At 43.2% G+C, this 12369-nt stretch overlaps 1 protein-coding gene across 2 annotated transcripts in view; it reads right to left on the reverse strand.

Moving 5' to 3' along the window:
- The window catches only part of AKAP8L (A-kinase anchoring protein 8 like), a 33499-nt gene extending 24153 nt beyond the window's left edge, over nucleotides 1-9346 (reverse strand). For both annotated transcript variants that reach the window (XM_079114080.1, XM_079114081.1), the window contains exons 1-2: nucleotides 9201-9346; nucleotides 1795-1869 (exon numbers count right to left, since the gene is read on the reverse strand). In XM_079114080.1, the coding sequence (XP_078970206.1) occupies nucleotides 1795-1869; nucleotides 9201-9213 (88 nt within the window). In that variant the 5' untranslated portion in view covers nucleotides 9214-9346. The remainder of the gene's footprint in view (nucleotides 1-1794; nucleotides 1870-9200) is intronic.
- Between the last annotated feature and the right edge of the window lie 3023 nt (nucleotides 9347-12369).

Genomic DNA, 12369 nt, shown 5'->3' on the forward strand with positions numbered 1-12369 from the left:
ATCTATAGGTTCAAGGCTATCTCACTCAAAATCTCAGCACAATTTTTTTTTTTTTTTGAGTAGTGCTGGGCATTGAATCCAGGGCCTTGTGCATCCTAGGAAAGCACTCTACCAACTGAAATATATCCCCCCATCCTGCACAAATTTTTATAAAAATTGACACACTGATTCTAAAATGTATACACAAAAGCAAAGGCACTAGAATATCCGAGACAATTTTGGAAAAAGAGTAAACCCAGAGGACTTACACTAACTGATTTCATGACTTCCTATCTAGTAACTAGTATAGTACGGTTCTAGAGAAAATTCAGATATAAAGATTGACTGAAGAGAAGTACAGTCCAGAAAACACAATATATGGTCAAGTGATTTTTAATAAAGGTACAAAGGAAATTAAATGGAGAAAAGACAGTATTTTCAACAAATGGTACTGGAACAACTGTGTATTTATTCATCCCCACCCCTAGCCAAAAAACCTTGATCTCTACTGTACATATTATAATTAACTCAAAATTGATCACAGACTAAATGTAAAACCTAAAATTTAAAACATCTGGAAGAAAAATTTTGTGGCTTTGGGTTAGGAACAATTTGTTAGCTACAACTTCAAAATCATGATTCATTAAAGAAAAAAATGATAAATTGGATTTCATCAAAATTAAGAACATGCATTCATCAAAAGACTGACAAAGAATAGACACCAATAAGTCTTAGAGAAAGTATCTGCAAATGGCACATTTGATAAAAGGCTTGTACCCACAACATGTAAACCAGAGAAAAAAGAAGTTAAAAAGATATGCTGAGGGCTAAGGATGTGGCTCAGTGGTAGAGTACTCACCTAGCATGCTCTAAGACCTTGCCCAGACTTAAAAAAAAAAAAAAAAAGATGTGTCATTTGGGACTACATTCGATTAAATGGGGGAAACAGAGATAGCAGGATGGAGAAGTCATGAAAACCAAGTTTTCCCTTACTATGAACTATCTGATACCTCCTTACCCAATTTCAAAACATTTTTAGTCCATTTATTCACTGACTCCTGGGGGAATGCCAGCTTAATCTTTCCCCAGACCTTGAGAGTAAAACAAATCACCCACCTCAGTAACCAAGACATTATTCATTCCAAAGAGAGCTCCTTTCCTTCTCAATAGACATCTCTGGGGTCACAGAAGTAGAAACACCAGCTTTATTGGCGTTCTGGGCTGCTGCAGCACACCAACAGAACAGCACCTGTGAATCCTGTTGGGTGGCTACTTCTGAATTAGAGAATTAAGTGTGTCTGCCCACAATTTAAAAATCAATTGGACAATTTCATTCAAAGCTGTGTCTGTGTGGAGCCCATGGGCTTGAAGTGGCCTGACTACAATCTCTAAAAGCCAACTAGATTCAAACAGCCTTTCCCTCACTCACACCACCCTGGGGCTAAGTTAAAAACTGAATTTATCCTGGACCAATCATTTAGACTTTGACTGGCTACTCTCCTTCCCAGGCTCTCAAGGAGAATATTCTGAAGCCAGATCTTTAGTCAAATACCACAGGTACTTCTATAAAATGTTAAAGGGTCAAAGAAACTAATCATTTATACTCTGGCTTGCTCAGTAAACACAGATATTGTTGTTACAATTGCCCCAAGAGGAAGCATTAGCTATTCACATGGCCCACTGTAACACTCAGTACAAGTTTGGGTCTAATAAAGGAAGACAGGCTGACAGCAAAGCCAAAGGCAACAAAGACACAGGACTGCACTGTCAAGAAAAGGCAGAACACTCTGGTTCCCACCAGGGGCCCACACTTACCATAATCACAGGTGGGTTGAGCGCTGGTATCTGAATATGTCGACTGCAAAGTGGTTTCAGATCCCTGGACAAAGCCTAAACATATGCACAGTGTGGTTAATTTCTCCGAACAAATCACAGGAACATGACTAACACTACCCCCTGCAATACAGACCAGATCCTCTGTTCAGCTGGAAAATCACCCAAACTTCTGGATTCCATGTTTTACTTATTTTGTATTGTTTTGGAACCAGGGATTAAACCCAGGGGCACTCGACCACTGAGCCTCTTCCCCAACCTTTTTTATTTTTATTTTAAGACAGGTCTTGCAAAGTTTCTTAGGTCCTCATTGGCTTTGAACTTGGCGATCTTCCGGTTTCTGCCTCCCAAGCTGCCGAGGGCTCCTGGCTAGATTACATGTTTTAATCAGACCTCTGGAACATAATAACCAATGGATAGGTAGGCTATGTTTAACTTGCTACACCAGAAGGACTGGATAAAAACTTAAAAATTTGGGGCTGGGAAGATAGCTTAGTCAGTAGAGTGCTTGCCTTGTAAGCACAAGGCCCTGGGTTTGATCCCCAGCACCCCAAAAAAAAAAAAAAAAAAAAAACTTAAAAATTCAAGCCAGTAACCCATTATGTTAAATGAATACCCAAATTATTATTTAGTTAAATCAGGAAAATACTTTTTACTAAATCACTGTACAGTGTGCTACTTCCAATTCAAACCATGATGAGGGTTAGTTTTGAAGTGATGTTAAAGCAAATGCCCCTCCCCTAATCTAAATTTGAAACAAACTGCTTTATATTTTAGTTTTCCCATTTAGAAAGTGTTGGGTTTAGGGCTGGGGACACAGCTCATTTGGCAGAGTGCTTGCCTTGCATGCACAAGGCCCTGAGTTCAACACCCAGCACCACACACACACACACACACACACACAGAAAGTATTGGGTTTAATGGTACACACCTACAATCCCAACAACTTGGGAGACTGAGGCGGGAGGATTCCAATTCACAGTGTACCAAAAAGAGGGAAGAAAAACAGGGTGCATTACCTTCTTTTATTTTGGTGGTAGTGCTAGAGATCAAAACCCAGGGCCTCACTCTACCTGTGAGCTGCATCCCCAGTCCCCCCATTATTTCTCAGATGTAATTATTTGGACTGGCATGCTTACATGGCAACATTAAGTATCACACTACATACAAGCTGAGCATCCCTAATCTGAAGTGCTTCAAACTCTGAAAACTTTTTGAGTACCAATACAACGGCACAAGTAATAAATTCTACATCTGACCTCTTGTGTGAAAGATCATGGTCAAAATGGAAGTACACTAAAAGTATTGCACAAAATTTCCTTTAGGCTAAGTATCAAGAAGCATATGAAACAAATGAATTTCATGTTTAGATTTAGGTCCCGTCCCAAGATATCTTATAAGGCATATGCAAATATTCCAAAATCCAAAAAAATCTGAAATCTGAAATACTTCTGGTCCCAAGTATTTGAAGAAGTGATACTCAACCTGTACTTGTATGAAATACTTTCTCTTCTCAACTCTGAAACTACTTCTTCATTTAAAATGAATTAATAGGGGCTGGGGTTGTGGCTCAGTGGTAAAATGCTTGCCTCGAATGTGTGAGGCACTGGGTTCCATCCTCAGCACTGCGCATAAATAAACAAATAAAATAAAGGCCCATCAACAACCAGAAAAATAAAAAATAAAAAATAAATGAATTAGTATCAACTAAGGAAAATCTGACCTTCTATCAGGAACTTAAAGACCAATTAGAATAAACTATGACTGATCCTAACACTTGCGTTAAAACTATATTTTGGTGCATGCCTACAATCCCATCAACTTGGGTGGCTGAGGCAGAAAGATCATAATTCAAGGCCTGCCTGAGCAATTTCATGAGACTCTATCTAAGAATAAAAATGAAAAGGCCTGGGAATGTAGCACAATGGTAAAGTGTCTTTGGGTTCAATCCCTAGTACCCCACCCCCCCCACACAAAGAAAACAAAAAAAAAGATTTACTTTCAGCACTGAAATTATGACAAATACCGTGAAAGGAAATAGGCAATATTTGCCTCTTTTCATTGGAGTCAATCCATGATCTGCAAATTAAAGTCAAACCCTCAAAAAGCTTACTTACAACAAAAATACAAAACCAAGTGCCTCCCCCTTGATAGACAGTATCACATTTGTTGACAGTCTCTTAAGATCTTAACAACAAAGATAACAGCAAAAGCAGTCAACACAAACAAGTGCATCCCCTGCAGGGTGCTAAGAACTTTGTCTACATTATCTCACTCCATCTCGGAGGAAGCCAACAGAAGAGGACCAGGCCAGGACCCTTATCCTGCAATCCCTAAATTCCAAAAAGGCCTATACTCCTCTCCACAAATGTATCAAAATTTATGTTGGGGTTAAACAGGCCTGTGAGAACATTTACAATCTTTCTTTAGCCTACTTGGTGCAGAACTGCAGTATTAATGTGTGGTTTGTTTTATGGTGCTGGGGACAACCCAGACCCATGCTTTATCACTGAACTATACCCCCAACTCCTAAAGTATTTAATTAATTGCAGGGTGTTGCCTGGCCCCAGAGGAGATGCTGTGTGGCACATTTCTCTCAAGCTAGAATTCCAAGAACGACCACTTCCAAAAGCTCCAAACGAGGAACTGTGGACTCAACTTCAACCTTACTTCCCAGAGGAAAGAACAGAGCCTGGAGCCTGAGGCCTAGGGAAGAAGACAGAAAGTATTCAGATTCAGCCCTTCCAATTTACCCTAATTAAAAAGGGGTGAATTTGAATGGATTCTTTTCAGGGATCTAAAGACCTTTCTGAGGTACCTACATTCCAAGCTCTGATGTTCAATAACTGTCCACGAGAAACACTGAAAGAATTCTTTGGAGAATTCACCTACAGGGAAATCTCATAATCAACAAGTATCCAACCCCCAGCTTCTCCACTTTGCTCAACTAGCTTCTGAAAACCTGTTTGTTCAGCATCAGAGCTGCCACCAAAATGCTCCCTGACTTTACGTAATGTTTGGGCGTTTTTTTGTTGTTTTTTTTTCAGATGGGATCTTGCTATGTTGTCCAGGCTGGCCCCAAGCCTCCCAACTCAGGAGTAGCTGGGACCACAAACACGTACCACCATGCCACACTACATAATGTGATTTTTTTTTAATATAGCCACTGCACAATACCTTCTGGGACTTGGTTCCAGGATATTCTCCCCAACACAGAATAGCAAAATTCACAGATAAGCAAGTCCCTTATATAAAACTGGAATATTGCAGTGGCACACACCTATAATTACAGTGACTTGGGAGGGAAGGGCAGGAGGACTGCAAGTTTGAGGCCATCCTCAGTTAACTTAGGGAGACCCTCACCAACTTAGCAAGATCCTGTCTCAATATAAAAAAGACACAGGATGGAGCTCAGTGTTAAAGTGCCCCTGGGCTCAATCACCTCAACAAAGTATACATTTGCATAAACTTATGTGCATACTGCTGTATACTTTAAATGTTTCCAGATTACTTGTGAGACTTAATACAACATAAATGCCATGCAGTTATACCATATTGTTTAGGAAATGACAAGAAAAAAAAAATCTGTACATGTTCAGTATAGAAGCAATTATTTTTCCTGAATGTTTTCAATCTTCTGTTGGTTAAATCCATGAATATGGAACCTGAGGAAACAGAGGGACAACCATACTGCAATCCAATGGGGAACCTAGCACACCCCGACAGGAATACATACTAGAATACAGTAAACAAGCTACAGAGCAGAAGATCTGTTGGTTCAGGAGAGAATTCTGAGAATAAAGAAAAGGTAGGGCTGGGGGTGTAGCTTAGTGGTGCAACACCTGCCTAGCATATTCAAGGTCCTGGGTTGGATTCCTAGGACCACCAAGAAGAGAAAGAGAAGTCAATCCAGCATATTTATCAAACCTGCAGAGGTCAATAGCAATATTTGCTCTACTCTGTGCTACCCACATTAATATTCTATTCCACAACACTGTCTCGGCAGCACAGTCTTCTTTTAGCCAGTTATGGCCCTTTTGGTGGCTAAATTCTTACGTGCATAAAGTGTTTTCTTCTTTGTTCAGTTTTCCAGACTGATTAGCTCTGGGGGAAGAAATAAAATAAGTCCTGGATGGTCCTATAAAGCTAAGGGTTAGACCATGGAATTCAAATTCTGCAGCATAACCCCTCTCTCTAAGCAGCCTATCATTGTTTTTGCTCAAAAATACAAAAGCATATGTAGTTTTATTCCCTTTTTTTTTGAAGAATATTCTTTGAAAAAAAATGACACAGTGACGAAAGTTAGAGGACAACTAAAATTTGGTTAGGTCCATCCTCTACTAATTGAGCCAAAAACAGGGCAATTACCAGTCTCCGAGATGGTCTCCAATGATTCTTATATCCTGGGCTGATACAGTCCCCTCCCAAAGTAATAGAGGTAGCCAGTGTAACCAATAAGATTTGGGGGAAATGACTGAGTGACTTCTTTTTTTCTTTCATAACCAGGATTGAACCCAGGGGTGCTCAACTACTAAGCCACACCCCCAGCCCTTTTTAAATATTTTATTTAGAGACAGGGTCTCACTAGGTTGCTTAGGTACATGTTAAGATGCTGAGGCTGGCTTTGAACTGGCAATCCTCCTGCGCAGCCTTTCAAGCCATTGGGATTACAGGCGTGCACCACTGCACCCAGCTGAGTGACTTCTTAGACTTCTGCCTTGCTCCTTCTTGGACCATTTATTAGGGTTCTTCCAGCAGTTCTACAGAGAGGTCCATATGGTAAGGAACCACTGCCAGCATCAATGTGCTAGACACAGAAGTTTGAGTCACCCTGGAGAGAGGGCCTCCAGCACCAGGCAAGTTTTCAGATGACTGTCTCAACTGACATCCAAAATGTAACCTAAATGTAACCCAAGCTAGAATCACCAGCTAAACCACTTGTGCATTCCTAACACAATGCAACTGTGAAAGATGTTTCTATAAAAAGATGGCAGATTTCAGACTTTTGTTTGAAAGCCTGATCCTAGAATTTTTTTTTCTGCCCTGTTTTTCTACTGCTCCCATTTTTACTTTCGCTAAAGAGGGAGCCTCCTTTCCCAAGTATAAATAAAGCAAATGAGTCATAAGCTTGATGAATTAACAAAAAGATAATTATTTCTGTCACCTTTTAGGTCTAATAATAATGGTAACATTTGCCTCAAGGCTTTCAGGGCTTATCCTTAAAGCCGAGTCACCTGAAATATGACTTAAAATGCCTTTGAACTTAGTGATCTGCTTCCTCTTCTCCTCTTTTTAGGCTGGAGATGGAACCCAAGGCCTCACACATGCAATGCAAGCACTCCTCACTGGGCTACATCCCCAGCCCTGACCTGCTTCTTAGAAAGAAAAGACCAACATTATAAAGTTACTGTGGTTTTTGCCTTATCAATATCAAGAAAAGGGGATGGGGGGAAGGAAAGATAATAGAATGAGACAATCATCATTATCCTATGTACATGTATGATTATGCAAACAGTGACTCTACTTTGCGTACAACCAGAGAAATGAAAGTTGTACCCCATTTGTGTACAATGAATCAAAAATTAAAAAATTAAAATTAAAAAAAAAAAAAAAAACAAGAAAAAACTAACCATTAGCTTATTAGTCTATAAGATCTGGAGCTGAAATTCAGGCTTGGTCATTAGTGACTTCTCTAATTCAGTTTCCTCATCTATAAAAATTAATGCTCCATTATTAAGCTAGACCACAGCATCCAACCATTCATTTGGTTTCTTCAGCAGTCCTGTAGCTATATTCCTCAGAACCATCTTCAGTCTTGCTAACACTTGGAGAAAAAGAATCACATCTCAATTTCAGAGAGGTCAGCAACAGTCCTGAATTTCCTCAAACTAGGAATGCTACAAAAAGGCTGCAGCACAGCTTGCCTAACCTTGGCTCCAAGAATGTATAGGACCAGTGGTGGTGGGGGACTTACTGTGCATTGTAGAATGCTGAGCATCATCACTGTCCTCTATCCACTAGATGTCAGTAGAACCCCCTACTCCTAGAGACAACCACACATTGCCAAATTGGGGGTGGGGAGGAAGGTTCCAAATCACCCTAGTTGAAAACTAGAGCTAGGAGATGGCTGCTAGAAACACTGCAGTTCTTGACCTGGGGGTCAGAGCAGGGTGAACTGGTACATTAAGTGGCCAACATTAAGTGGTATAGGTCAACACAAAGCAGTTCACAAAGAAGCCAGAGACGGAAGTTCCATTCTCAGTTTTGAACATTCTGAGTAGAATGCAGGTTACCCAGCAACCACATACGCTAAAGTCTCAAATACCTCCCCTAAGGGAGAGGCCCAGTTTATGATACTGCCTGAGAAACCTCATTGGTCACTGCCAAAGCAAACCCAGGTGGCCTTGACAATTTCTCCAGGAATAATTTAGGATCGCCCAAGCATACCTCTGCCTCATCCCCTCTCTGGTTTCATCCTCCACCTTCCTCTTTCCTCAAATCCCACTGGTCTCCCTGGGAGATCTACAAGCCAAGCAGTTCCTGCCCCTGGGCCTTTTACAACAGCTTCCTGGGCCACTTATCTTTACTCCCTTCTACTTGACATATCGGCTTAATCCTCACACCTTTACAAAGGTCTCCAAGCTCTCCATGTAATGGATTAACCATTTCAGAGTACTGACCACTCCGGCATACAGCCTGTACTCATTTATTTGCCTGTTAAGGTCTACCCTCGCCTCTAAATTGCGCTGCATTCCCAGTGCCTATTCAGCCCCTGACACGGTAAATTTGACAGATGTTGAGTGAAACAATGTGGAAGTTAGCCATTCTTTGCCAAGCTTAGTCCCTAGGGGCCCAAGGTTCCCCACTCAGCTCAAACACTTCAAATATTTACTTATTCCCCTGGGGCCTGGCGTCTCTCCCAGCTCCCGAGCAGGCGAAGGAGGGTGTGGGGTGGGGAAGTAGCTGCGGCATTTTGCTGCAAAACTGCGCAGGGGAGGGATGCAATGGCGACGGCAGCCGTGCCTGCATAAAGTCCGAGGTCTTAAAAACGACGTCTGGAGGCGTCGAGGTTTAAGAAACACCGGCCAGGGGCGGAGGTAATGAGAACCTAGACCTCTGCGCCGAGGTTTCAGGGCCTACAGACACAAGCAACAGAAGCCAAGACCTCGGGCGGCCAGGATCCAGGTCGCCAGGCCACAAGCACAGCAAACTGAGGCATCGTGGCGAGAGGGGCGCGACGCTGAAGCTACAGCCCCAAGGCGCCATTTTGTGACCGCAGAGGGCAGTGACCCCGGCGCCAAGGGAGGCGTGGGCGAGCCTGGCACGGCACCGACATGTCACTGTCGCGTCCACCACCCCGGGCGCGACCCCCACCCTGCCGGGCCCACCTGTGTAGCTCATGGCGGCGGCGAACACTACATCTGAGGACTCCAGGGAGCTGCTCAGCGCGTCTGACGCCGCAAAAGCGGCGACAATCCCCGGGGCCGGTCTACACACACACCATAGTCCCGCCTCCCGACCGCATTGGCTCGTGCCAACCACAGGCCCCACATCCAATCGACTGCCTTGCTGTCTATCTCAGAACCTCCTCGAACCAGTGGCTTAAGACCCTGCCAATCTCATTGGGGCTCCGCCCCTTACCCGCCTCCCGTTATTCTAAGCCAGCGTTGATTGGTCGAAAGGAGCCGGTGGCGAGGTGGAGTTCTGCGAGGGTTCGGAGAGGCGGAGCTGTGCACTACGGAGAGGCCGGAGGCCCAAGAGCGGCCGCGCTTAAGAAGCGCCTGTGAGGCGGGGACCAGCCAGAGGGAGCCGGGACTACCGTGCATAGCACCTCCCAAATCCCAACTCTGCCACCGAAGTGCTGAGCCGACCTATGCTAAATTTCTATGCTTCTCTCACCTTCAGCTCCAAAACAAGCATGATTAAGTCATACTGGAATGAGAAAATTAAGACTAAGTGGAAAACTTTTTCTCATGAAATAATGTATGTAAAGAAATTCTTCTGGTGCCAGGTGCACTACATAATTGCTACATTCTTATTGCTGCATAACAATCAATAGATTTGTAGGGGCTGAGGGTGTAGCTCAGTGGTCGAGCGCTTGCCTAGTATGCTTGGAGCCCTAAATTCGACCCCCAGCACCTCACATTTAAAAAAATATATTTGTGTTAGAGATTCAGTGAGCCTATTCGTACTATCACCTTGTATGTTCCCTCAAACCTGCAAGGAGCTTTTTCTCCCCCCTCATTTAAAGGATAATTAAAACAAACAAACAAACCGGGGTCTGGAATTCCTGATTTCCTCAAGGTGCTTGATGCTTAAACGTTAAAATTGGAACGTCTCTTCTACATCCCTATTGGTTCATTCTGAACTTCAGAGATTCTGCAATAGTGCTGGCTACAGGCCGGGGTATAGCTCAGTGGTAGACACTCACCTGGAATGCAAGAGAGCCTGTGTTTGATGCCCAGCAACATCCCCCAACACACACAGTACAGCTCAGGGCCAGCTTTGTCCTCAGCACTTTCCTTAGATGTGTGTGAACCACTGTCGAGGACATCTCGTAATTTCTGAGAGATAACTTGACAGAGGGTCAGACACTGAAAATGGTACTTAGCATGTTTGTGAAACCTCACCAAGGAGTGCAATTGACTTGTGCGCTTTTTGGTATGCTTTAAAGTTGCTGTTGCTTTTTGATATTTAAAAATGATTGTCACTTCAGGGGTAATGATGGCATCTTGAAGTCCTTATTTTTCAGGGAAACATACTGAAATATTAAGAGATTAATTGAATCAATAGCAGGGATAAGCTTTACTGTAGTTTAGGCGGGAAAGTTAGAAAGGGAGGGTCATTGATAAGTTCATGAGTTGAGATTAATAAGTGAGGGCTCATTTTATCATTATCTCTTTTATATAGTTGGAATTATGCACAAGTGTTTGATAGCATACCTCCTCCCGTTTTGGAGCTGAAGGCCAGAGAAGCATAGAATGGGGTTTATGCAAAACTTGCTGCCCCATGGCAGTCACTTAAGATGGATTAGATAAAAAACTCCACATAGGAAGCACACAGAGCTCTGCTTGATGCGCACTAGTTTGGAGTGTATCTTTGTTACCCTCCAGGATGCCTGTCTGGCCTTCAAACTATGGCAAGGCCCTAGGACACCTGTCCTACCTCCTATAGCTTCTGTTGTGGAACTTGCTAGAGCCGTTGTTCACTGATTTGAAGATTTTCCATCCAACACCCTGACAGGCTGAAAGCAAGCAGTTCAAAGGCCAAGACTGTGCTTTGTTGAACAGTAGAGTGTCTTCAGCAGGGTAGGGCCATGTTTAGAAGTTTTAGGAAAGACCTTCCATGGTAAGAACTATAGATGACCCTCACAAGGACACACACAAGCTATTAGTATACAATGGCAGGTGGGGAGGGGTTTCCCATGTTACTCTAATATTAACTTGTATTATCTGCCTTTATTTATCCACCCATCACTTTATATTTTTTTGTGGTACCAGAGACTAAACCCAGGGGTGCACTACCACCAAGCTACATACCCAGCCCTTATTTTTGAGGCAGGGTCTGGCTTAAGTTGCTCCAGCTGGCCTTGAACTTGTGGTCCTCCTGTCTCTGCCTCCAGGATAGCTGGGATTATAGACACATGCCTACTTACCTAGCTCATTTCGTATTTTAAAAAAAGTTGAAAAGGAAGCACCTTTGGGTCAGTTTTCCCTTCACAAAATACACCTTCTTTGCTTCCCAAGTCTTGGTTATATCCACCCTCAGTGCTGGAAGGGAAGCACCATCAGGTAAGAGAAGAATGTGGGTCTAGACCACCTGTGTAAGCACGTTATTGCCACCTGTTAAAGCTTCCTTCCCAGATGGTGGCACAATATGAGGAATTAAGGAAAAACAGGGTTAGGGCAGGTGAGGCCCCTGCAATCTACACCTCATGAGATCATTCCCATTTGGCTATTCAGTGAAAATAGTCAGCTGAAATCCACATACAATAATCAAGGAGGAGCAGCCATCAAAATCTTAAAATCTCAGAAAATGTTCAGTGAATATTTGCCAAGTGGGAAAATACCACAAAGGAGTTAGTAGCTCCTTTCTCCTCCTGGTGTTAACTTGGGTTTGGGGTGCAGCATCTTATAGAAATCATGTCTTAGGACTGTAGCATTCAATGCTAGAGTGCTTACCTAGCATTTGTGAGGCCCTGGGTGAAATCCCCAGCACCACCAAAAAAAATTTTTCATGTTTTAAAACCAAGTGAATTCCAGCTCTGTACCCTTACCAACCCTCCTCCCTCCCCCACCACCAAATGCTTCTGTGCTGCTTCTTACCCCCACCCTACTGAGCCCCCAACTCCCCTGATGGACAGCTCCTACTCTTGAAAAGCTTTTTCTAGCCTCAATCATTTCTTGATCTTGGCTCCATTCCCAGACCAGCCGCCCAGAGCCCTGGTTTCTCTGCTCACGAAGCCACTTCACCAGCCAGCGAGTCCCCCACCAGCCTTGGCATCAAAGGCCAACAGCTGGGAACTTGGTCATCCCCCTGCTGTGTCTGGCTGACTTG

This window comes from Sciurus vulgaris (assembly GCF_902686455.1).
Source record: "Sciurus vulgaris genome assembly, chromosome: 16".
In the NCBI taxonomy this organism is placed as follows: domain Eukaryota; kingdom Metazoa; phylum Chordata; class Mammalia; order Rodentia; family Sciuridae; genus Sciurus; species Sciurus vulgaris.